Source organism: Hakea prostrata, chromosome 2, assembly GCF_041222555.1.
Source record: "Hakea prostrata isolate BN-2017 chromosome 2, UWA_Hpros_2, whole genome shotgun sequence".
In the NCBI taxonomy this organism is placed as follows: Eukaryota; Viridiplantae; Streptophyta; class Magnoliopsida; order Proteales; family Proteaceae; genus Hakea; species Hakea prostrata.
Window position 1 is genome coordinate 50,349,714 of NC_142601.1, and position 23,103 is coordinate 50,372,816.

Below are 23,103 nucleotides of genomic sequence, written 5' to 3' on the forward strand. Positions count from 1 at the left end.
GACTCGGAGGGATGATGATGATGATGGTCTTGGAGGTGGTGGAGGAGTACAGGAGCAATTACATGTTCAATTATCAGAGACACAGCAACCCCTAGAGAGATACACCGGAAATGCTCAATACACTCGGCCAGGGAGGGGGAGGGTCATGGAGGGGAGCAGCAGCATGTGCATGGCTATGGATATAGTGACAATACTCGATCATATGACTCATGCAACCATTTCGATTCGACAGACAACTTGCCGGGAGCAATGGGGTCCATGAACTTAGAGGAATCCATAGGCTCCACATCTACTTATGGCTATGGGGCTTATGGTTATGGTGTCCCTCCCGCTTATGGACACGATGTTACATACCGGTCTTCTAGGAGTTTGCACTACTATGGGTATAATGATAGATCATCCATGAGCTTGGGTTCGCAAGATAACAACACATCTACTTATAGGGGTTATGATGGTTGGCATCATCATCATCAAAGTGTCTAGACTATCCCTCCCAGTGGCTCAAAGACAACTGCTATGTTGGAGGCAGTATACCAATATCATTTGGAAGTAATCCTACCATCATATGAACTAGCACTAGCACCACCACACACACCAGGGTTTCTTAACTCTCTTTCATATCATTATTCACATTACCCCCCTGATGGGAGTAGTTTTGCATCCATAGATGACGTCAATTACAAAGCTCTGGTTTTTCTGTGAGTCAATAACCATCAGCATGAAATGGCATAGAGTGACTTTAAAAAAATAATAGAGGAGAAACTCATAATTGTAGCCTTTGGGCCTTGTAGCACGGGATCACAAGATCCACCAATGCATAGTACTTGGTATTGACATAATACATTTGGTGCCAACACAAGTATATACTTAGTTGTATTTGTATACTAGTATTTTATATTGATGTTTGTTGTCTTTGTGCATATTTATTTTGGTTTGATTGTTCAAAATAATGTTATAGAATTCCAGTTTTACCGGTATACAGTCGAGTATATGCCAATCAAGAACACTAATTTGGATAATGTTTTAAGCAAAATCAACAATTTCAATGTGTTTATTGAAATCAAATTAAGGTAGACACCAAATTTTAATTTTTGTCCAAAATGACCAAAAATATCCCCCAAAATAGGGGGTCAAAGTCTTGACGAAACGAGGCAAAATATGGCGAAATTTCGCCGGTTTGCCTGGTTCTCCAGCCGGCGAACCAACTAAATTTTGAACCTTGTCTGAGCTCCGGCTCCGCTGCATGCGGAACTGTGTGATTTCACTTTGGGTTCATCTAAGTTAAGCCCATAAGGCTTAATCCAATGGCAGAACCGGCCACCGGTTCAGATGCGTTTTTGAAACCTTGATATAATCCAAATCCACAGACTTGAACCGTGAACCGTTGAAATCCTTCAGATATCTGAAAAGAAACATTGTAAATTCCGAGTCTGACCCTGGAGAAGGGAATCCAAAGAAACTTTCTATTTTCTGGGTGGGGACGACTTAGATGAAATTCAAAGTAATGGGCGACTCCTTAGTCCTTTGGATTCTATTCGTGCTTTTCAAAGCTTGATTAGATGGGTTTCTAAGTTTCAACCGTTGAAGGCTTTGTTTTGTTACCCTTTTTACTTTCCTTTTCTGTTAGACCCTTTTTTCCAAAGGTGGGGTAGGGTAGTATATTTATTCGACCGTTGGAGATCCTCCTCTGCTTTCAAATCTCTGCTTTCTTCCGTGACTACGAGAGAAACCAGCCATGGCAGAGACTTCCGTAGCTCTGCAACGCTCCAGGAATCATACTCTTCAATCTCTGTTTGCAGCCTTGGATCCAAAAGCATTTCTGTTTTCTCAGAATTCAACTTCAACATCAATCTCTTCCCAGATCTCAATTTCTGAAACCACGGGCGATTTCACTTCTCCCCTGCAACAAAACAATAGTTCGAGAAATCAAAACCTGGTCTCAATTTCAGAAACCATGGGCGATTTCACTTCTCCTCTGCAACAAAACAATCGCTCAAGAAATCAAAATCTTGAATCTCCTTTTGCAGCCCTCGAGCGGCTGGAATCTGATCTGTCTGATTTTTCTGTAGAAAGAGGCCCGAGATACAGAGCTTACTCGGAACTGAGAGAATCAAGGTTAAGGACCAAGTATAATATGATGGTGAAGCAACAACAATCCTCTGATGTACCAGAGTCGAAAGTGACGCCTTCCAAGAAAAGGGTCTCTTATCAAGGGCCAGCTCCAGGCGGTGCGAGAAACGGAAAGTCTGTAGTTACTCAATCGGTGCCGGATTTCTCAGCCCTTCTAAGGAAAGAGAACAGAAGGCCTCGATCGCCGACATTGCCGTCTATACTAGAGATGACACCACCACTTCCTTCTAAGAATTCGAAACTCAGCGTAGTTTCGTCGAAACTGGGTAGTAAATCTGCAAGTGCAATGGAGAAGAAGGGTGGGGGAGCAATGATGAGAAAGAGTTACGCCAACGTTGAGGAGCTGAAAGGACTGTCTTCTGCTGTTGCCTCTGCCATTAACGGAGAAAACAGAGGAAAGGGTAGCCGAGGGATCAATCGAACTGTTTTGGGCTACAGACATTGCTGATTTCATTCATCCCATACACAATGAATGGGTTTCTCTTTAGTATTTTGTACCTAATCATATGGTTGTTTCTTAGCGTCTCTTCTTTGTTGTTTAAGAGAATGCTTCTTAGCTTCTCTTTTTCCTTGTTTTGAGAGATTTGGTGTTTCTATTCTATTTTTCATTCTTTTTCACGCATTGATCTTGGATTTTTATCTTTCTCCTTTTTCTATAAACTGCTAAAGTATGTATCTACAAAAGCTGGAATGGATGATATATAAAACAGATCGAATTTCTTTAGCTACATGGGTCATTTTTTCAGCTTCTTTTTCTGTCAAGGCAGGCAGGATAAAGCCCCTCTCATGTTCACACAAAAGGAAAAGTCATTGACTCTCCTAGATACGTAGTGTCACCCAAATGAATAAATATTCATAAATGCAACTGTACATTGTAGTGACTTACGCATTCATCCTCTTACACATCTTACATCCATCTTCTGCTCCTTTTGAAGTACTGCTTCCACAGATAACAGAAGCTGTATCACGTTTCAAGGCCACACAGTAAGATTTCTGCCCCATTCTCAGAAGAAGCTCCTCCTCTTCTGGGGGAGGGAGGGGGGAGGGGTGAATAATTTCCTGAAGAACCTTTTGCTCCAAGAAAACCCAGACAGCTTTCGTTTGATCATTATCAGACAAACTTAATGCCAACTCCCAACCCGAAAGGAAGCAATACTTGGGTTCTCCACATCTACACCAGTTACATTTTTCCTGTAATTTTTTGGTTTGGATTGAGAGAGGAGGGTACGGTGCTGGCTAACAGATTAAAAAACCGAAGTTTCTACTGGACCACAAACTCAAGTGATAACCTAATGCGAAATTAACAAATGCTAACATTACAACAAGGAAGAAGAAGGAAAAAAAAGATCAAAGTATTTGGGTTAAAATTCAGCAATTCTATTTAATTACCCAGGAGCCATCCATTTTGTACAAAAAAATTCATCGTCTTCCAGGATTGACTGGTGTCAAGATAACATGCCAAGGTGGGTGCACAGTTGTTAAGATGGGCAGCTTCTACTAGTCAAAGTAGCAGTCCTGTGCCCAAGGCTCAGTAGGAAGCCACCAACAGCTGCATTGCAAGGGTCAGTCATCTGCTTTCTAACTCAATACACAGTAAATACCATTGTCTCCATAAGATCAGATTCAAAAGCTATCGGAAAAAACCCACCCATCTCCTAAATTGGAAAGGTCAGTCATCTGCCCTGTAAAGATGATTGTCTTCATATGTGAGATTCATAAGGAACTCCCTCTGTGTCGGAAAGTTCAATCACCATTTCATTGATAAGCAGTTTAAATATATGTTGCTCTATTTCAGCTCCTGTCTCAAATGGTTCAACCTCAAAATGCATCCATTTCCCTGAGGTATCACTCATTTCCCTTCCAATTATCTCATCTGAGTTCCTCCCAGCTAACTCTATCCACATTCTAATCTCCTCTCCAACCAACCTCCCTAAACTCTCTCTCCTCATCCCTGACTGCAATCTTTTCCAACCTTTGAACCCTATTTTACAGCATTGGCCATACTTCAAGTCCAAACACTCTATCACACAGTCAAAAAGAAACTTCCTCAGTTGGTTACCGTCTTTAGCTTGCATTAAACCAAGTCTGCAGTCTGAGCTTCTACACAGTGCATCAAAAAGGATTTCTAATTCAGCAACAAGAATAGGGCCTAGAATGAAGTCTTCATTTGGAGAAGCATTACCAAACAAAAATTCAGCATTCAGTAAAACCTCCCTGGCATGGTTGAATTTGTGCCCTTCTAGACCGGTTTCAGCAAGGCCTATACTGTCTAATAACTTGGCAATCGAGTTGAGGGAATTCCTCACCACCTTACTTCCAACACTTCCTTGGCTGAAGGAGGTTGCAGAGTCCAGAAGATCAGAATCAGTACCAGAAGTCCGGCATAGGTCATAGAAGCAATCCATGGGCTCTGGCTGCACCTTACATCCTGGAACAAGGACATGAGAAAAAATTTGTAGAAATTAAGATTTAAATTATTAGCAAAGGAGCTCTTTTAAGTATTTATCCATTAGTTGAAATTGCTTAAAACCTTAGTCTCAAAAATCTAACGAAGATTCTTACCTGAGCCACCATCAAGACTATCAGAGAGACAAGTATTATTTGAGAAAGAAGCTTCAAGAACTGACATGGGGCTAGGATATTCCCCATCTCCCAGACTAGGCAAGCCAACTGAAACTGTAACTGCTTTTGCTTCTGCCTGAAGAGATTAGGAATCAATAACTTAAAATTAGGTGGAGATGGTCAATAAAGTAGCATGCATCGGTTAAAGAGATACAAAATGAAAGAACCTGAATTTCAAACTCGCAGCATTTAAAATGTGTTCCTTAAAAACCATAAGTACAGGGAGCATGTATAATTTGCCATCTAAACAGCCATTTCTAGAAAAGGAAACTCTATCAGGCCTCTCACAAAAGGATTCGATCAAGTCTTACCCTTGAAACCTTTACAAATACATTAACTAGGTAGGAACATACAAATTCCTCAATGTCACAAGTTGTATACAGAAAATCCTTGACCCTTATGCCATAAATAATTAAATCAGTTAATGGTTCTTTACAGTGGCTTAATCCAAGGTGCTACTAATGAGGTATTTTCTTTTCAACAGTCTGGAATAAATAGCAACAATCAAAATCTCGAGAGTAGAAAAAATAGGCAGCAATGTTAATTGTAAACATACTCGTAATACCACAAACACTATGTCAGGTAAATGACAATTCCAGCCCCTGGCACCTCATAAAATGTGAACCTACCCCTCTTAATCTAGAAATGACACAAACATTTCATCTAATGCATCAAAAATAACAAAAACCTATTCCATGAAAAAACTGTCAAGTGATGGTATCACTGTAAACACTTTCACTTTAAAACCTGAAATGCCCACATCCTTAAACTCATAGAGGTGGCTCAAGAAATACCTCCTTCACTCATCCTTGCCTGATAGAGAGGAGTGAAGCAACACCCCACTCACTCATATTCCTTCTCTCACCACTACCCCTTCCCAGAGTAGCTAAAATGCACAAGTTATCAAGGGGTTCAGTCTCTGCCTTTCTGCACAACAGTAGTGCATGTCATGGGAACATAGTCGCTCTGCTCTGATGTTCGAATGGCTTATACAAGTTTGGGAAGTTCTCAAATTCAGAATCAGTTCTCGTCATCTTAGAATCCATGTTGAATCTGAATTTAATTGAGCTGGCCTGTGTTTGATCCAGATCACAAGAACACCTGTTACATTTTGTTTTTTGTTCTACTCTGTTGATGACAATTTCATCAAATTTGAGTGCTGCCAACGTTACTGTTTATTAATAGTTCCTCCATAATATCCTAGTATTAGAATAATTCTATTTCATGTGATAGTCTGCTAAAATACCTAAATGTCTCCTTTTGATAAGTCAAAACATATTCGATTTTCGGATCCATATGATGTCCGCAAGTATCATACCAACTCAGACATGATTCTTTCTTCTCTCTTTTCTTTCCATTTTTCTGGATTTGTGGTTATGCAAGGACTACACAAATCGCATGGGTGAGTAAACCAACTGTAGTTATACAAATACTACATCATAATGACATTTATCCAAAAAAGAAAACATTGTGACAAACATTTAGAAAGGAAATGTTAACGTTCCTCTATACCATCACATGAGTCTAACATGGTAAAGTTTGCCTCAGGCTAGATCTTTGAAATCTCACTGGTTAGGGCATATTTGGATTCTGTAATGGCTTAATTTATGAGATTGCATGTATATTTCTAATGCTGTTCTAGAACTTATGAGTTATGGTGTTTTGTCTGGGAAGGGCTTGTGGTGGTAGAAAGCAGCAGGGAGAAGGTGGAGTAGGGAAAGAATGATGGTGAGAGAAAGAAGATGAGTGAAGGGGTGTTTCTTCACCCCCACTCAATGAGGTTAGGTATGAAGACAATTCAGGGTTTAAATGAAAACGCCAACAATTATGTCATCATAAACAGCTTTATATGGAATGTTAGTCATATTTTCTCCATGAGGGGAGGTTTATGCGATTTTCAAATCAATAGGGGCAGTGGTTGCCATTTTTGTAAGGTACACAAGAGAAGTGTCATTTACCCTTCTTCTTTTTTTTTCCATTCTAAATTCAATATTCATCAACTTAAATAAGAATAAGCACGATTTTCATAAATTATGTGGAAAACAAAATTCATATTACGGTTGAGCCAAATATTTATTCATGAACTTCATTACATTCCAAGTTGTATAATTTATATTACTGCAACTTACATTATTTCTATGTTGCACATTGACATAAATAAATTCTTTTCAGCATACTAGTTACCAAATGATAAGCTTCAAACTCAATATCATGCTCCTGCATCAGCAAGCAAGAACATACTTTTGACACACCAACAAAAAGATGTACAAATAAAACCAACTGACCTGGGAATTTCTGATTGAATTGAGCGTCTCACTATGTGAACATACATGATCTGAGAGACCTGAATTTATGTTGCACAGACTCTTCTTGTGAGATCCAACCACATCATTATCTTCATCATGAGAAGCTGTCCTTTCTGCAGTTAGGGCAGTTATCAGTTCTTCAAGGATTGAAGCAGTAGATTTTTCTGAAATAGACAGCCCATCCCTATCTTGACTTGTCAGTTCCCTCAGCTTTTGTTCCAGCAATGCACCCAGGGCATCTCCACTTAATTGCCTTGCCTTATGAGAAGTACTTTCATTGTTTCCACCAGATAATTGATTTTTCCGGGAAGTACCCTTCCCCATGAACTCATGTTGACCCCTGTAATTTTCCTTCATGCATACAGGGGAGGAAGAGCCAGTCCCATGCCTCACTGGGGAACTAAACATGAAAGAAACTATACCAGTGCCATTATCTCCAATATTCATATTACCTTCATTGAGATTGCGACACACATTACTTATATGATTCTGGTTCACAAAGCATGAATTCAGATCCTCTCTTTTACTCCCATTTGCATTGCCACTAACGGTTCTCTGTTTTCCATATGATGACTTGTGGATGCCTCTACTTTCAACCTGACAACTAAAACTCGCAGGCCTTCGCTTTCGCAGTGGGGTCCTCAGCCTTAATGAGGAATCATCTTGTTTGTCATGAGCATACCTCCTTGAGTCACATTTTAGACCGTCCAGTACTTTAGGGTGCATCCTTGGCTGCACAAGACTACTTAAATTTCGATTTAAAGCAACAAAATCTTTGGTCCCATTAACACAATCACTGGCAGACATAGGTTTACGGCTCTGCACACTAGTGTATTTGGACCTCCGTGGTATCCTATCCTTAGGCCCCGGAGTCTGATTTTGTCCCTGTGAACTCTGCTTAAGATGGGTGGAAGAAGGTAAATCTTTGTGAGACCTGTGTTGATGAACTGAACCATGGCGATAAACTTGATCTTCTCGGATAGGAGGGTTTCTCTCTATTGCATTTGTCCTTCGGATATACATGTTGGCTTTGGCTGGGGAACTTGGCATACGCTGGGTCTGACCACGCAGTATATATCTTTCCTGCTCAGGAGATCGAGGATTCGCTTTTCTTTTGGTGATTGCTGACCCTTGACAAGCATCACTGAAAGCTGAATTAAGAGACGGAACGCCAGGTCTTTGTTCCTCAACATTTGACCCCAAATCATTTACATCTAGCATATTACCAGAGTCATTGGGCGGAGACTGCTCCTTCAAAGGCTTGGCAGCACAGAAATGCTGCTTCGAATGGTGCAGAGACAAGGTCGGATTTCCTTCTCGAATAATGTGATCCTCAGTATTAACAAGCGGAGAAGGAGAAGAAGAATAAGTGAGGGCACATTTTGCTCTACTGGTAGCTTGCAATCCAGGTTCCAAAATTTTTGTAGCAGCTTCCATCAGCCTGGCTGCATTTCTTGCAGAGAGTCTCCTTGGGCTCTTCACTGGGGACACAAGCTTCTGATGATGCTTCTTAGAACGAGATAAAACATTCTTGAATTGCAGTGCTTCAGCCCCAAACCTGGTGACAGGTCGTCTGTCGAATATTCCCGTCTTCTGAAGCTTCTGAGGCCTTGGTTCCAGCTTCGACCGACCCCTGTCGGTATTTATATCCTCCTGATCGCAACCCAAGTGTTCGGTAGTTCTTCCAAATACATTAGTTGACTTATCTTCTGAGTCGCAAACAGAATTATCAGAAAAAGAAAGTTTCTTCTTTGGCTTTTCTTTGCGCACTGCTGGCAGGGATTCCAGCCCCATTAGCCTGGCGATCAAACCTGGTGATCGCATTTCACTTTTCCGCTCAGCTTCAGTGCCATCAATCTCACATTTCTTCGAAGTAGGGAAACCCCCACGATTTTCATCAGCAATCTATCATTTTGTTCAGGACCAAAAAGAGTACAAAAAGAAAAGGGTGAAAAAACCCACACAAAAAGCAAGCACTCGAGAAAAAGAAAGATGCATACCAGTAAAAGCTTAGCCCTTGGCCGCTTCTCATCTCCACTAAATTTCTTGGAAACTCGGTTAGCACGATCTAACACAGAGAAAAAGAAAACTCCATCGTTCAAGGACAAGTACCAGCGACAATGCAGTTGATTAGAGTGAAAAAGAAAGAAAAAAAGAACCTGACGGAAGCAATTTCTTGGAGAATAACTTCTTCTTCGCGAGCTTGCGGTTCCAATCGAAGAGCTGAAAGAAGATACCAACACAACCACCGGGTCTCTGAGGCCGCTTCTCTACAATAGCTAGGCTGGACGACATATTCCCCAAAGTATCGTTCATTTCTCCGATGAAGGGAGTAAATTTCAAACACAGACGAAATGAAGTTCCTCCGCAAGGTTCTCCAGGTTAACCAGCTTCAGAAAATGTGTATAACGCCTTACCACAAAAGAAATCAGACTAGCAGAGTGACTCTTGTAGAAAAACACTTGCTTTTCTGAATGCCATGCCCTGTCCAATGCACCAAAGCAAAAAACCATTTCTCAGAGAATCTTCAATGAAACAAAATAGAGCATTACCCTTAAAACCCATTCCCACTCTTCTTCCGACAAAAAAGATAACGATAACCTAACCAGTCAAATCGCCGACGAGATGCAGTACCTCTCATTGCGCAAGCAACTTCGGCAGAAACAGAACCCTACGCCCTAAACAAACAACTAGAAATCCCCGGAGATTCTGGAAAGTCGAAGAAAATAAAGTCTAGAGGAGCCTGAAAGCCGACGATCGCAGTACGCAAGCATCCTTATACGCAACAGGAACTTTCTCCGTCCCATCACGCAATGCCCCGAGCGCCCCCACCCCATGTACCACTAGTTCAGGTTTCCAGCTGGCTCTGGGCTAAAACCCGATCAAAAATCAAAAAAAGAAAAAAACGCGAGCGAACAGCGTACGAGAAGGGTAGTCAAGTCACCAAGATTGATCTTTTTTCGAGCCCAAGAAGATTCCTGCCTTAGATTAGCCTTGTAACTTGACAATGCAGTTAAAAGAAAAAGGCTGACTCTGATCTGATGAAACTCTACTATTACTCTCTTCTGTCTGTCTGTCTCTCTCTCTCTCTCCCTTCTCTCTCCCTTCTCTGTGATGTTGTGTTGTTAATTTGTTATACAGAAGAAGCATCAGAAAGCGTGCATTACGTAGGAAGAAAGCGAGGAGGATGAGAGGGGAAGGAGCTAGGTTCTCAGTCAATGGAGACAGAGCTTCTTTTCTCTCTCTGTCTTTCTCTCTTGGAGGTCGGAGCAGAAACAGCTGAACGTGGGGACTGGGGTTGCTCTCGATCACGGGGTAGACGAATATAATAAAGAGAGTAAAGAAATTAGAATACGTACAAATAATGGATTTGGCGAGCAACAGAACACAACAGAAGCGGAGAGCGTCTCTACTATCGAGCTCTGTCAAAAAGACTGAGCCTTCTGACCCATGAGAACGACTTATGAATGCAGACGAAAACCATCGAAGCAGGAGAATTTGGCTTATTATTCCTCGAATCTCTTCGCAGTTAAACTCGCCCGGAGGTTTACCGAAAAAAAAAAAAAAACTCGCCGGGAGCGTATATCAAGTTTAACTTTCAAACCCCAGGTGTCAAGCGTTCGTGACCAATTTAACATAAAAAATAGACAAAATTTTGTCTTGTTTCAGATGTTCAATTTTGGGGTCTCCAGTCTCCCCTTGTGGGTTCAGGGGTATTCGTTCCGTTGGATTGGCATCGACCGGAAATGAACGTTATCAATTTTAAGTACACAAGAGGGGCGCGGGGCCTGCAGGACCTTAGGTAGGGAGGCGAATGGGGTTGGGTGGGGTGGTTCGGTGGGATCGGTTCGCCCCCGGGGGGACCGGTCGAGGCCCAGATTTCCATGAGAATGGACGTCATTGGGCCGTGTCACCAGTCTCCCCTTGTGGGTTCAGGGGTATTCGTTCCGTTGGATTGGCATCGACCGGAAATGAACGTTATCAATTTGAAGTACTACAATGTTAGATGGGTTCTATCCGATGTTCAGGAAGGTTCCCTGTCATTAAAGTGGTGAATCCAGTTTTTTAGTGTTATTTTTTTTTATCTGACCTTTTACGTTTTTGACTGGTAGATGGGGTTAGAGAGATGAGCAAAGAAAAGTGTAAGAAGCTCACACGTGACTCCTGAATCCTGATGATGCAGCAAGTAGCAAGTAGCAAGTACCGACGGGGCCTTGGCAACTCGAAGGAAAAGTTCTCTTTTCAGGTAAGTTTCGTACCCCATGCCTATGGTCTCATAGGTGGCTGGAGATCTTGGTGGAATCTGTCAAAAACCCTGCTGAAAATGGTCGGTTCAGCCACAGCCAGGGGTGGTCGCCGAATAATGAAAGTTCAGATAACCTTTCCATTGAATAAGCATTGATACTTTTTCGTCCCACATATTATATGAATCCATATGAATCCATATAAGACCCATTGAGGGTCTAACTTTTGAATTATTTTATTATATGAAGAAATATACTTACATATATTTTATGGGACCTATATATATTATATTTGGAGAAAAAAGATAAATTATTGATAATGATATTTTTTTCTTCATAAAATATAAATAAATTAAATACAATACAATATATATATATATATCAAAACGTGACTTCAACCATACAAAATTATATTCGAACCAAAATTTTATTTGGTAGGAGATGCAAAGCATTTTTTTTTAGGGATAATTATTATTATCTCTTTATATTTTGATTTTATTGCTAATCAAACCTCTTTCTTTATGAAATTATTGTTGCCCCCTCATTTCTAACAATGTCAAGTGGCCGTCAACATTACATATGTAATGTTTATTTTGCCCTTCATTAAAATTAAGAAGTTAAAAATATGACATTACACTCATTTATAAAAACTATATTGAATATTAATTATATCCTTAAGATCTTATATTTCAAAATAATTTTTGGTTTTGGTGGGACCACACACCTATGGTTGTTGAAACTCTCATGTTTGAAAAAACATCCTCTGCTGTGTACATCTCTCTGCTAATGTGCACAACAGTGCACCACCACAAAGTGACATGTGTAATATACAAATAGAAGGCTAAGATTAAAAGATTGAATTCAAGTGGGAAAAACCTAGATTTGAGACCCATTAGCATATATCCGCCCGTTTCTAAAAAACCCAATCCAAAAACTCCCAACACCTCCCACCGATTTTTGACTCAACTCTTCCACCTAGGGGCTTGGGGTTTTTTCTTTGGTTTAGATTTCTCAAAAGGAAGATGGATTATCTCTCCTTTTTGTATTAAATTTCAAGTTTTAAAGAATTGTTGTTTAATTTTCAATAGCAGTATGATCTACTCTTAACCGTTTCGTCTCTTAGACTTGATCAGGCGATGCTTTACCCAACCCTCGGATTTCAGTAGCAACAGCTTCAGCAAACGATGGACCTGAAAAGAGGCCATCACTGAGATCTAAGATGTCTCAGCAGACATCATGAAAGAAGCTGGTGATGGGAGGGAAAATGAGGGTTTGATTTTTTACACTATATGGGTCAATAATTGGTTTTTGAAGAGATTTTATGTTCTTGAGCTTTAGAAGCAGGGGAGTTTTCCCGATGAAGCGGACAATAAAGATAACCGAAAGGGCTGTCAATCGCCAGTGATTCTTATGGGTGGTGCGAAGTCCTCCGCCAGAAAGTGACAAATGGTCTTCGTATCCGCGACGGATGATTTCGATCTCGAAGCTTTGATGACGGATGGGTTTCTTGATCGGACTAGAAACAAAGGACTGGTGGTGAAATCGTGGCGCCGCAGGTGGAAGTGTTGAGTTGAGAATTGGTGGGAGGAGTTGAAGAGTTTTGGACTAGGTTTTTAAGAAATGGGCGGATCTATGGTAAACGGGTCTCAAATCTGGGTTTTTCCCACTTAAAGTCAGTCTTTTAATCTTAGCCTTCCATTCGGTATATAATATGTGTCACTTCGTGGTAGTGCATTGCTGTGCACAGCAAATGGTGTTTTTCCCTCATGTTCAACTTAAAATTTTCACAATCACAATGCTGGAAGTTTTACAAACAAATTAGTATATAAGATATTAATTGATAGGAAATTTGGTAACATGTATAATGAATAGCATATATTAGGTGATTTTCAATTTCTTTCTTTGAATTATATTTGATATTTTATAATATTTTAGTTTCTATTTTAAGTTTATTTAATCACACATTTTTTTTATTTGGCTATTTCTTTTTAGAGAAGAAAAATCAAATATTTTCTTTAAAAAAAAATTAAGGGTAATTTTCATGGCCCCGGGGTGTTGGTGTCTCTTTGTCTGTTTTCTTTTACATCAAGAAATGATTAAAAGGACGCCCATACTTAACGTTAGTTTAATAATTCTGGTGACGAAAATACCATTTTATATCTTTGTTTGTTTTAGTTTTTGTCTCTCTGTCTGTCTTCTCTGTCATCAACCAAGAACTCGGCAGTGCTCAGCCAGGAGAAAACTCACCGAGTTGTGCAGGAGCAGCCCTGCTTCAATACCACAAGGGCTCTCTCATTTCCGGCCAAATCTCTGTGAACCTCATTTGGTACGGCGTACAAAAGCAAAAGGCAAAAATCAAAAACCCCAAGCAGAGTTCATGTAGGCGGAGGAGGAGCTGTGCAAGGCGGTGAAGTCTGGTGACCTACCCAAAGTTGATTCTCTGATAGATGGTCGCGTCGATGTATCGTACTTTGACGTAGAAGGCCTTAATCCACTAATGCATGCGGGGAAGCATGGTCACGCCGACATAGTGAAGGCCCTGCTTGCAGCAGCCGCACCCTGGAATGTGCTCGCTCCGTCAAACCTCACAGCTGGTGACTTCGCCATGGATTCTGGTCATCCGACGCTCTTCTAAATGCAGGTTTTTTCTCCCCTTTTCTATGCCATTTTCTTAGATATTGAACTCAAAGTATCCCTATCTTAGCTATTAAAGTTATGACACTTGGAGGATTTCTCGTAGATATATTGCTTTCTGAAGAATTACCCTCTTTGTAGTGGTCTATAATTTGAGAATCGTTAACCATCAAATTTCGGTTCGTTATATTGCTCTGCTATTGACTCATGAAAGTGGAAATCAGCAAGGCCTTTCTGCCTTGCACTGTAGTGAATCCCATTCAACTGGCTTTGCATTTCATTTGGAACCCAAGTTTACTGGTTCAATGGATGGTACCTAAAGGTACAATTGCTGTGCCACACTTTCGTCACCATAGTATATTACTAGTTTGCATCATACTGGGAACTATCTTAGCTTCTCATTGCAAAACTGAAGGGTAAGATAATTAAAAGTTATTTGTTTCAAGAAGAAGTAATGCTGAAAATGGCATGTATTTGTTGGCAGTTGAATACAATTTCAGATCTGTTATTTGACATAGTTTAGCAAGCAGGGTTCATGGCCGACGTCGGAGAGAGCGACAGTTAAATATCAAAGTTCTCACCTCGTGGTGTTAAAGAGATTCCTTTCACCATCAAAAAATGAGATTTTTATATTTATTATTTGAATAAAATAAATAAACTTATTAAAATAATTAAAATAAATAAATCAGAAAAGGGTATATTCGTCACAAAAATTATTAAACTAACAGTTCTGTTAAACTTGTCCTTATTTAATAGTTTATTGAAACCACAGGGGAGCCATACGCAAAAGAAAACTTAAACTGGAATAAAAGTGACTTGGACCATACCTCGGGAGGTCCAGATGAAAGATAGTATCATAACTTGACAAAAGAGTAAATAAGTAAAGAGATAATTCTAGGGTTATTTTTAAAATTTTGAAAAAATATATAGATGTCACATCATCGGTAAACTAACAGAGCTCAACTGTAGGGATATTAGTAATTTTAGATAAAGTTAAAAGTTGGATTAGAAATTTTGAAAAATATAGGGGATAAAGTAGTAATAAAATTAGAATACAAGGAGTCAACAGTAATTATCCTTTCTTTTTATTAAGATAGGAGATAAAAACCAATGGTAGTTAGTTACCTTATTAACTATAGACATTTTATTCATAATATAAAATAAAATAACAAAAATTGTAGAAGAAATGAAACCAAGAATATAAAATCAAATAAAAAGAATAGTAAAAAGTGAGAAAAAGATAAACGATAAATAAATTGAAAAATAGAAAGAATACATAATTGTTGAGAATATGAGAGAATAAATAGGGATTGATAGATTAATTTCTTGTGACATTTTGAATACTTAATAAGATTTTTTTTTTCCGGGCCAGCTTGCGCGCATCTTGATTACATCCTCAGGGGAGACGCTGTCTGCAAGGATCGAATCCGGATCGAACCCATGACATCTCCACTGAGAAGTATGGATCTCTACCACTCTACCAATCCAAGATGAAAGAGAAGTGAGGGAAGAATAAATAAGGATTAAGGAGTTAGTTTTTAATTATGAATGTCATTTTTACCTTTAAAAATTGTTCACATAGTGATATTTCACATATGAGAAGAAGAAAAACTGGAAAAATAACAGAATTAATATAAAAATTAAAAAAATTATAGGAGTTCATATAATTTTTTGGGTAATTTTCATCTGGACCCCCTGAGGTTTGGTCTGTCATTTTTAATCCAAAAAAACTTAGACTTTGCATATGCCTCCCCTGTACTATGAAAAAAATCAATTTAAGGACAAATTATCACTTCTATGACAAATTTGCCCTTATTCTATTTTTTTAATTTAAATTTTTTATTTTTACATTTGAAGGAGTTAAAGTTTATTAAATTTACAAAATCAGAACCCTCCTTCATTACCCAATTTCCAAATCCCTAGTTCTACCAATTCTAAATCCTTATTTGCTACTCACATTTAAATTTATTTTACCAATAATTTTCTGATTTTCCATTGCTTCTGTCATAGGAGTCAAACTCAAAGAAAGAGAAGAGAGAAGGGAGAGAGAGAGAAAGGGCCAGCGAGAGAAGAGTGGGCTAGTGAGAGAAGGGGCTTGGAAACAAAGAAAAAAAAAACTGTTTTCAGTTTCCTAGAAGAAAAAAAAAGAAAAGTACACACGAAACAGATTCCACTTCTTCTCCTCCACAATCTTATTTCTTTTGTGTTTTGGTTTTTAGATACTTGTAAAACCCTAGATTTTGGTTTTGGATTTCTTTGTTCGTAGTGTTCTTTTAATATGTGAAGCCCTAGCAGGGAGTTTTTGCTGTTTGTTTTTTCTTTTTGGTTTCTAGGATTTAGAATCGGGTAATGGAGGGTCTCATTTTGTGAATTAATAAACTTTAACCCTTTAAAGTGTAAAAATTTAAAAAAAAAGACAAATTCTTCATAGATGTGATAATTTGTTCTTAAATTGATTTTTTCTATAGTACAGGAGAGGTAGATGCAAAGTCTCAATTTTTTTGGACTGAAAATGACATAGGCCAAACCTCAGGGGGTCCAGATGAAAATTACCTTAATTTTTTGTGTGGTTCCGCCTCTGGTTGAGATTACGTTCAGTGTTCAGAAACCAATCAAATGTTGTCTAAGTAAAAAGCAAGAATTGTTTTTAAAATACGATTTATTATTATTATTTTTTTTACATTAAAGGTTTAATATTTTGTAAATTTGACGATCCAACATCCCAAGCCAAGTTATGGAAATCTGGAACATTTGCTTCCAACTGAAAAGATATTCCCAAGTTGACTTGAAGATGGAACTTGCTACTTCTATTAAACAAAACAATGAAAAACATCTCAAAAATCTCAAAACCGCAAAAAAAAAAAAAAAAATTCAAAATCCTGACATCTCAAAAATTTTCAGGCCTAACAAACGATAGCAGCTTCAAACTAGAAGCATCAGATAAGGATTCAGCCAAAAAGCAACTCCATCAATACTACGAACAGAGAGAATACAGATCTAGCAAGAAACAAGACACTTCACACAGACTGTAAGACAAATCTAACAAATAAGAACCTCTGAAAATTGAGGAAGAAGAATAATAATAAGATCATGAAAACAAATCTTTAAGACAAAAGACCTGTAAATCGATAGGTAGCAAATCACACAAAAGAATAATAAATATGTGCCATCGCAGATTTGTTCTAGTGGTTGAAACTTGAAACCAACACTTCTCGTTGAAGATGTCGTGGTTCGAATTTTGCTGAGGCATATTAATATTTTCATCTTTTGGCTTAATAAAGCCCTTTGTACGGAAAAAAAGAAAGAAAAGAACAAATCTGTGACATCACAGATCTTAGAAAAACAGCGCACAAAGACTATCATCTCAAAGACCCAAACTGAAGAAAATGCAAAGAAGGAAGCACAAAAGAATTCCAATAACCCTAGATTAGAGAAAAGGGAAGACATAATCGCAGATGGAGAAAGAGAGAATGAACCCTAATAGCTTTCTGGGTGAGTTACTAGCTATGGCTTAGTATTGGTGTGAGAATCCATCTCCCACTATGATTAAGTTGCAAAAGATACTATGATTAAGTTGCAAAAGATGGAACAACGTTGACAATGGTAATTTAGGTCTTGCAAAATATGGATTTTTTTTTTCTTTCGGTAAAATTGCAAAATACGGGTTTAATTACAATCAAGTAAAGCGAAGGGTTTCTTTTTGTAAACTCTTTTTGTAAACTTACAAAACACTGAACACTCTAATATAAAATAAATAAATAAAATCAAGTTGGCAACATCACTAGCGCTATTTAATTTTACACCGTTGGATTACTTTTTCTATACGTGACAAAATCTCCACAATTAGCTGCAGCGAATACTTTTGAGTTTTTCTATCGATGGCTCTTTAAGTGGACATAAAACTGAAGGCACCTCCTTTAAGTGTCAAGCATTACTGGTGGCTCACTTTTTTATTACTAATTACACACACTTAACTGAATGAATAAGATTCTCTTAGGGTCTGTTTGGTTACATGAATCCAGAGATTTCAAATCTCTGGATTCATGAATTTGAGAATTATACCCGTTTGGTTGTAAAAATCTCTAGATTCATGAAATCTAGAGATTCACATTTTTACACTAAAAACGTGAATCTGTAGATTTATGGGTAAGGGGTGAAATCCAGAGATTTCAAAAAAGTTATACGTATGCACATTCACAAAAATCACGTCGATCAAATAGATTTTTAGGATAAATCCACTGATTTCATTCCACAACCAAACATCTAATTTTATAAATTATAATTCCACTGATTTGAAATATCTAGATATTTGAAATCTCTGGATTCATGAATCTGAGAATTATACCCGTTTGGTTGTAAAAATCTCTAGATTCATGAAATCTAGAGATTCACATTTTTACACTAAAAACGTAAATCTATAAATTTATAGGTAAATGGTGAAATCCAAATATTTCAAAAAAGCTATATATTTGCACATTCACAAAAATATTGATCAAATAATTTTTTAAGATGAATCTATAGATTTCATTCCACAACCAAACATTTAATTTTATAAATTATGACTCCATAGATTTGAAATCTCCAGACTCATGTAACCAAACAGGCCCTAACTAATTCAAATTTTGAAAATCAAGTGAGCAAAATACCGTTGTCTCATCTTATGCCCAACCCTTAGGTGAGTGAAGGGATTTTTGCTTCACCCATTTTCTTCTTATACTTTGCAGGAAACCACCCACTACTGCTAAAAACCACCACACCTCATCCCCTTGCCAGCCACCACCGCTCTCACATTCCCCCTATTGGAAATCACCCACCTCTGAGTAGTGATTTCTATAGGTTGGAGGGTTCTTCCAACTTGTTCGACACTATTGTGTTAAAGGAGGCTCTGAGTAAAGCGTTGGTGTTGTTGTACCCCATGGCTATGAGGTTGAGAAGGGATGAAGATGGTCGAATAGAGATCAATTGCAATGGAGAGGGCATGTTGGTTATGGAAGATGAGGCTAGTTTAGTTATTGATGATTTTGGAGATTTTGCGCCGAGGATGGAACTCAACAACTTATACCTGCGGGGGGAAAGTGGTGGATGATTTCCAACAAGGAAGAACACGGGGCGGTGGTGGCCAGCAAAAGGAGAGGGTGTGGTGGTTTTAAGATGTGGTGAGTGGTTTCTAGCAAAGTGTAGGACAAATATTGGTGACCTAAAGGTTGGATATGAAATAAGATGAAGGTTATTTAGTCATTTGACTTTTAAAGTTTGAATTAATTAACAGAATCATACTCACTCTGTTAAACCAATAATAAAAGGATGAGCCATCAGGAAAAACTCTTTTCTTCTTCTTGAATAAAAAGAATATTAACCCCACAAAAAAGGGAAAGAAAGCAGGATAGAAGAATCACGTAACTAGGCCAGGGTAAAAATGAAATCAATGAATGATGTAAGTCTTATCAATTGCTTAAAAAAAAAAAAGAAAAAAAAGAAAAAGGTGAGCCTTATCAAATATCGAAATACATTAAATGATAGTGAATGAATATATTAGGTAATTTTCACATGGACCCCCTGAGGTTTGTCTTAGGTCAAATTTAGTCAAAAAAAAGCCATACTTTGCATATGCCTCCCCTGTGGTATTCAAAAAGGTCGGTTAAGGACGGATAATCACTTTTGTGACTTAAATACCCTTACATCATTTAACCGTTAAGATTGCGCCACACATGGAACAAAAATCAATGGCCGTGAATGAACATGTGGGGTTAAAGTGCAAATATTAATATTTTAATTTACATCATGAGATGTTCTAATTTTTCAAATTTACGATTTCAAACCCGAGTCGACCTTTCGGTTCTCTGTCTCTTTCTTCTATTTTACTGTTTTTAATGTCTCTCTGCAAAACCCTTATTCTTTTTCCAGTTTCATTTTGAATCTTTTGGTTTTTCAAATCTGAGATTTTCTGTCAAAAGAAAAAAATTTGAGATTTCTCGGCTTTCAGATGCGTAACCTTCAAGTTATTTGCAGTGAATCGTAGGATCTTGTCCCGCTTCCTTCTTGTTCTGGAACCGTAAATGTGGAGAATTTGTTCTTATCTCATTTTAAGGCTTCTTGTTTCTTCTTCAAATTCATAACCGTTTGTTTGGTTTGATTACTTTCAGTTTGCACACAGAGAATGCATATACAAAAGCTCCCAACTTCTTCGTCGTGACTGATTCAACACTGAGAAATTGAAGAAAAGGAGATACCACTCCTCCCATTTCAGTTTCCTTGTCTCCCTTTCTCTGTCTCTCTTTTTATCTGGTGAGCGGTTCACAAGTTGATTTCCAAGAAAGCAAAGGAGATCGAGTTCTAGAATTCAGAATTCTAAATTCACAGCAAGCTATCAGATTATGGGTTCTAGATTGGGAAATACATCATGAGAACTTCTAATTTTTCAAATTTATTTTTCAAACTCAAGAAGAAGGAACAGGTGGAATCTAAGAAATAAAGCAATGGAGGAGAAATTTTGGGAAATCAGGAAGCGGGACAAGATCCTAGGATTCACTGCAAATAGCTCGAAGGTTGCGCATCTGAAACCGAGAAATCTCAAATTTTTTTCTTTTGACAGAAAATCTCAGATCTGAACAACCAAAAGATTCAAGATGAAACAAGAAAAAGAATAAGGGTTTTGCAGAGAGATTAAAAACAGTAAAACAGAAGAAAGAGACAGAGAGAACGAAAGGACGACTTGGGTTTGAAATCGTAAATTTAAAAAATTAGAACATCTCATGATGTAAATTAAAATATTAATATTTGCACTTTAACCCCACATGTTCATTCACAGCCACTGGTTTTTGTTGCATGTGTCGCGGAATCTTAACGGTTAAATGATGTAAGGGTATTTAAGTCACAAAAGTGATTATCCGTCCTTAATTGACCTTTTTGAATACTACAGGGGAGGCATATGCAAAGTATGACTTTTTTTGGACTAAATTTGACCTGAGTCAAACCTCAGGGGGTCCAAGTGAAAATTACCTGAATATATTTTAAATAGGAAAAATTGCATATAGACCCCCTCAATTTTCAAATCATTTACATATACTACCCTTGAAAAATTTTCAATGACAAATATTCCCTGCTGTTAAGTGTTGGGGTTAAATGATGATGTCATCGGTTCACAGTAACACATTTTGACGAAATTTCCCCTAGTTCAGTGAGTAGCTAATTAAAATATTAATCGAAAAACGAGGTTAAACAAGTCGCCGAAAAATTTGATTAATATTGCCAAAAAGAGGTTGAACCTACAAAATGTAGCTGGAAATGGATTTGATTGCCACCTAGATCTGCTGCTACTAATATAATATTTGTAGTTGTTGGGCAAAAAAAGGTCTGCTGCTACTATATACTATGTTCATGTCATGTGTTATGTTGATAATTTGCTGAGGAATCTCCACGAACACTTGAAAGATTGTTGTAATCACAAAACTTCGTCAGAGCTAAAACGTATCAGAGATACTTTCTTTAAAGTATTTAGACACCCCGATTTCTGTAATACGGGTACCAGATGTGTCTTCATCTCCAAGATCAATCAGCCCAAACCTTTAAGGTTGGACCCCAAAAAGGTTACCTAAGGTGTAATCAAGTTATGTTCACTACTTAATAGAATAACAACAGGGTGAAAAATAAGAGGAAATTCATAGTAAAAATGAGCTCAAAAATGAGTTTATATAGAACCCCAAAGGCTGTGGGTGAAATGGTAAGATCACCTCCCTTTCTGAATATACTTATTCAACTCAACTCCCTACAGGAAGGTACCTATTCAGCTAACCTCCCTAAGTGAAAGTGCCTCTCTAATTAGAGACCACACTTCCACCCAACAGTGGGCATTCCGAATTAGAGCCCAAGTCCGAAGTCATATAGAATTATTAATACTAATTAATATATATCTATATAACTATAGTTGGGTCACACCAGGGTTCAAGCTTGATTTGCATCGCACATGGGTTTGATCCTTAACCCAAAAGATACATTACATAGGTCCTTACTGTATATAAACAAAATAATCAGTTCATTTCTGCCTGATGTGGGTTTAAAGTTTTCATTATAGAAATCATACAATAAAATACAAAATTAAAACACATATTTAAATAGAAAATAGGGATAATTATTGTTGCCCCCTATAGTTTGATTTTATTACTAATAAAACCCTGTTCTTTATAAAATTACTGTTGCCACCTTCCTTATAACAGTGTTAAGTAGCCGTTAAGTTTGAATATGTAATGTCTAATTTGTCCTTCATTAAAATTAAGAAATTAATCAAAAGACGATGATACCCCATTTATAAAAATCAGATTAAATGTCATTTTTACCATAAACTTCATTTATTTTGAATTAATGAAACGGGCAAAATCCAAATTTGATTTGGTTTCCCACCTACACTAAACTTTATTTATTTTGAATTCATTTATTCTAAATTAAAGAAATGAGCAAAATCCAAATCCGATTTGGTTTCCGCTTTCACTAAGCTTCATTTATTTTGAATTAATGAAACAGGCAAAATCCAAATCCGATTTGGTTTTCCGCCTTCACTAAGCTTCATTTATTTTGAATTGATGAAACAGGCAAAATCCAAATCCGATTTGGTTTCCCACATTCACTAAACTTTATTTATTTTGAATTAAAGGAATGAGCAAAAATCCAAATCCAATTTGGTTTCCACCTTCACTAAACTTCATTTATTTTGAAAATATTTTAGGTGATATATAGTTTTCAATTTGAGTTGAATTCGATTTTCTTTCCTCTTCGATTTTTATTTGAGTTTTATTCAATCATTCTTTCTTTATTTGGTGGTTTTTTTTTTTTTTTTTTTTAGAATAAAAGAGGATTATAGTTACTTTTTTTTTTCCACAGTTAATTAAGGGTATTACTGTAACTTGATAAAAGGATAAACAAATAAAGAGATAAGTATAAGGGTATTTTGGGGGGTTTTTGAGAAAATATAAAGACGCCACATCATCAATAAATTAACGAAACTTAATGGTAGGGGGCAATAGTAATTGTAGACAAAGTTAAATGTTGGATTAATAATTTTGAAAAGTACAGAGGATACAATAGTAACAAAATCAAAGTACAGGGGAACAATAGTAATTATCCCTAGAAAATAATATACATAAAGTTTTAAACATTTTTCCAACGTGTTATTC

The 23,103-nt window shown here is 37.6% G+C and overlaps 2 protein-coding genes across 5 annotated transcripts; one reads left to right on the plus strand and one right to left on the minus strand.

Moving 5' to 3' along the window:
- Positions 1 to 1,705: 1,705 nt before the first annotated feature.
- LOC149024703 (homeobox Hox-B3-like protein) lies at positions 1,706 to 2,850 on the plus strand. The gene has a single exon (XM_089144907.1). It carries the CDS (start codon positions 1,736 to 1,738, stop codon positions 2,576 to 2,578), a length of 843 nt encoding a protein of 280 aa, XP_089001033.1. The 5' UTR covers positions 1,706 to 1,735; the 3' UTR covers positions 2,579 to 2,850.
- Positions 2,851 to 3,301: 451 nt separating this feature from the next.
- TRM22 (DnaA initiator-associating protein) lies at positions 3,302 to 10,369 on the minus strand. 4 transcript variants are annotated; one of them, XM_089144906.1, is made up of 6 exons: positions 10,003 to 10,369; positions 9,218 to 9,542; positions 9,059 to 9,126; positions 7,038 to 8,963; positions 4,693 to 4,828; positions 3,302 to 4,558 (listed from the first exon to the last, which is right to left on the minus strand). In XM_089144906.1, the coding sequence occupies exons 2-6, from the start codon at positions 9,372 to 9,374 to the stop codon at positions 3,831 to 3,833; spliced, it is 3,015 nt and encodes a 1,004-aa protein (XP_089001032.1). In that variant the 5' UTR covers positions 9,375 to 9,542; positions 10,003 to 10,369; the 3' UTR covers positions 3,302 to 3,830. The 4 variants fall into 4 exon arrangements, with proteins under 4 accessions (XP_089001032.1, XP_089001028.1, XP_089001029.1 ...); XM_089144902.1 differs by having other exon boundaries at positions 9,693 to 10,369; XM_089144903.1 differs by having other exon boundaries at positions 9,665 to 10,369.
- Between the last annotated feature and the right edge of the window lie 12,734 nt (positions 10,370 to 23,103).

Coding starts and splice junctions, on each gene's coding strand:
- LOC149024703 (XM_089144907.1), top strand. CDS start 1,736: ATGGCAGAGACTTCCGTAGCTCTGCAACGCTCCAGGAATCATACTCTT.
- TRM22 (XM_089144906.1), bottom strand. CDS start 9,374: ATGAACGATACTTTGGGGAATATGTCGTCCAGCCTAGCTATTGTAGAG. Junction 9,127..9,217: donor CAAGAAATTGCTTCCGTCAG/GTTCTTTTTTTC, acceptor TCTCTGTGTTAG/ATCGTGCTAACCGAGTTTCC. Junction 4,829..7,037: donor ATTCAATCAGAAATTCCCAG/GTCAGTTGGTTT, acceptor TAATCTCTTCAG/GCAGAAGCAAAAGCAGTTAC.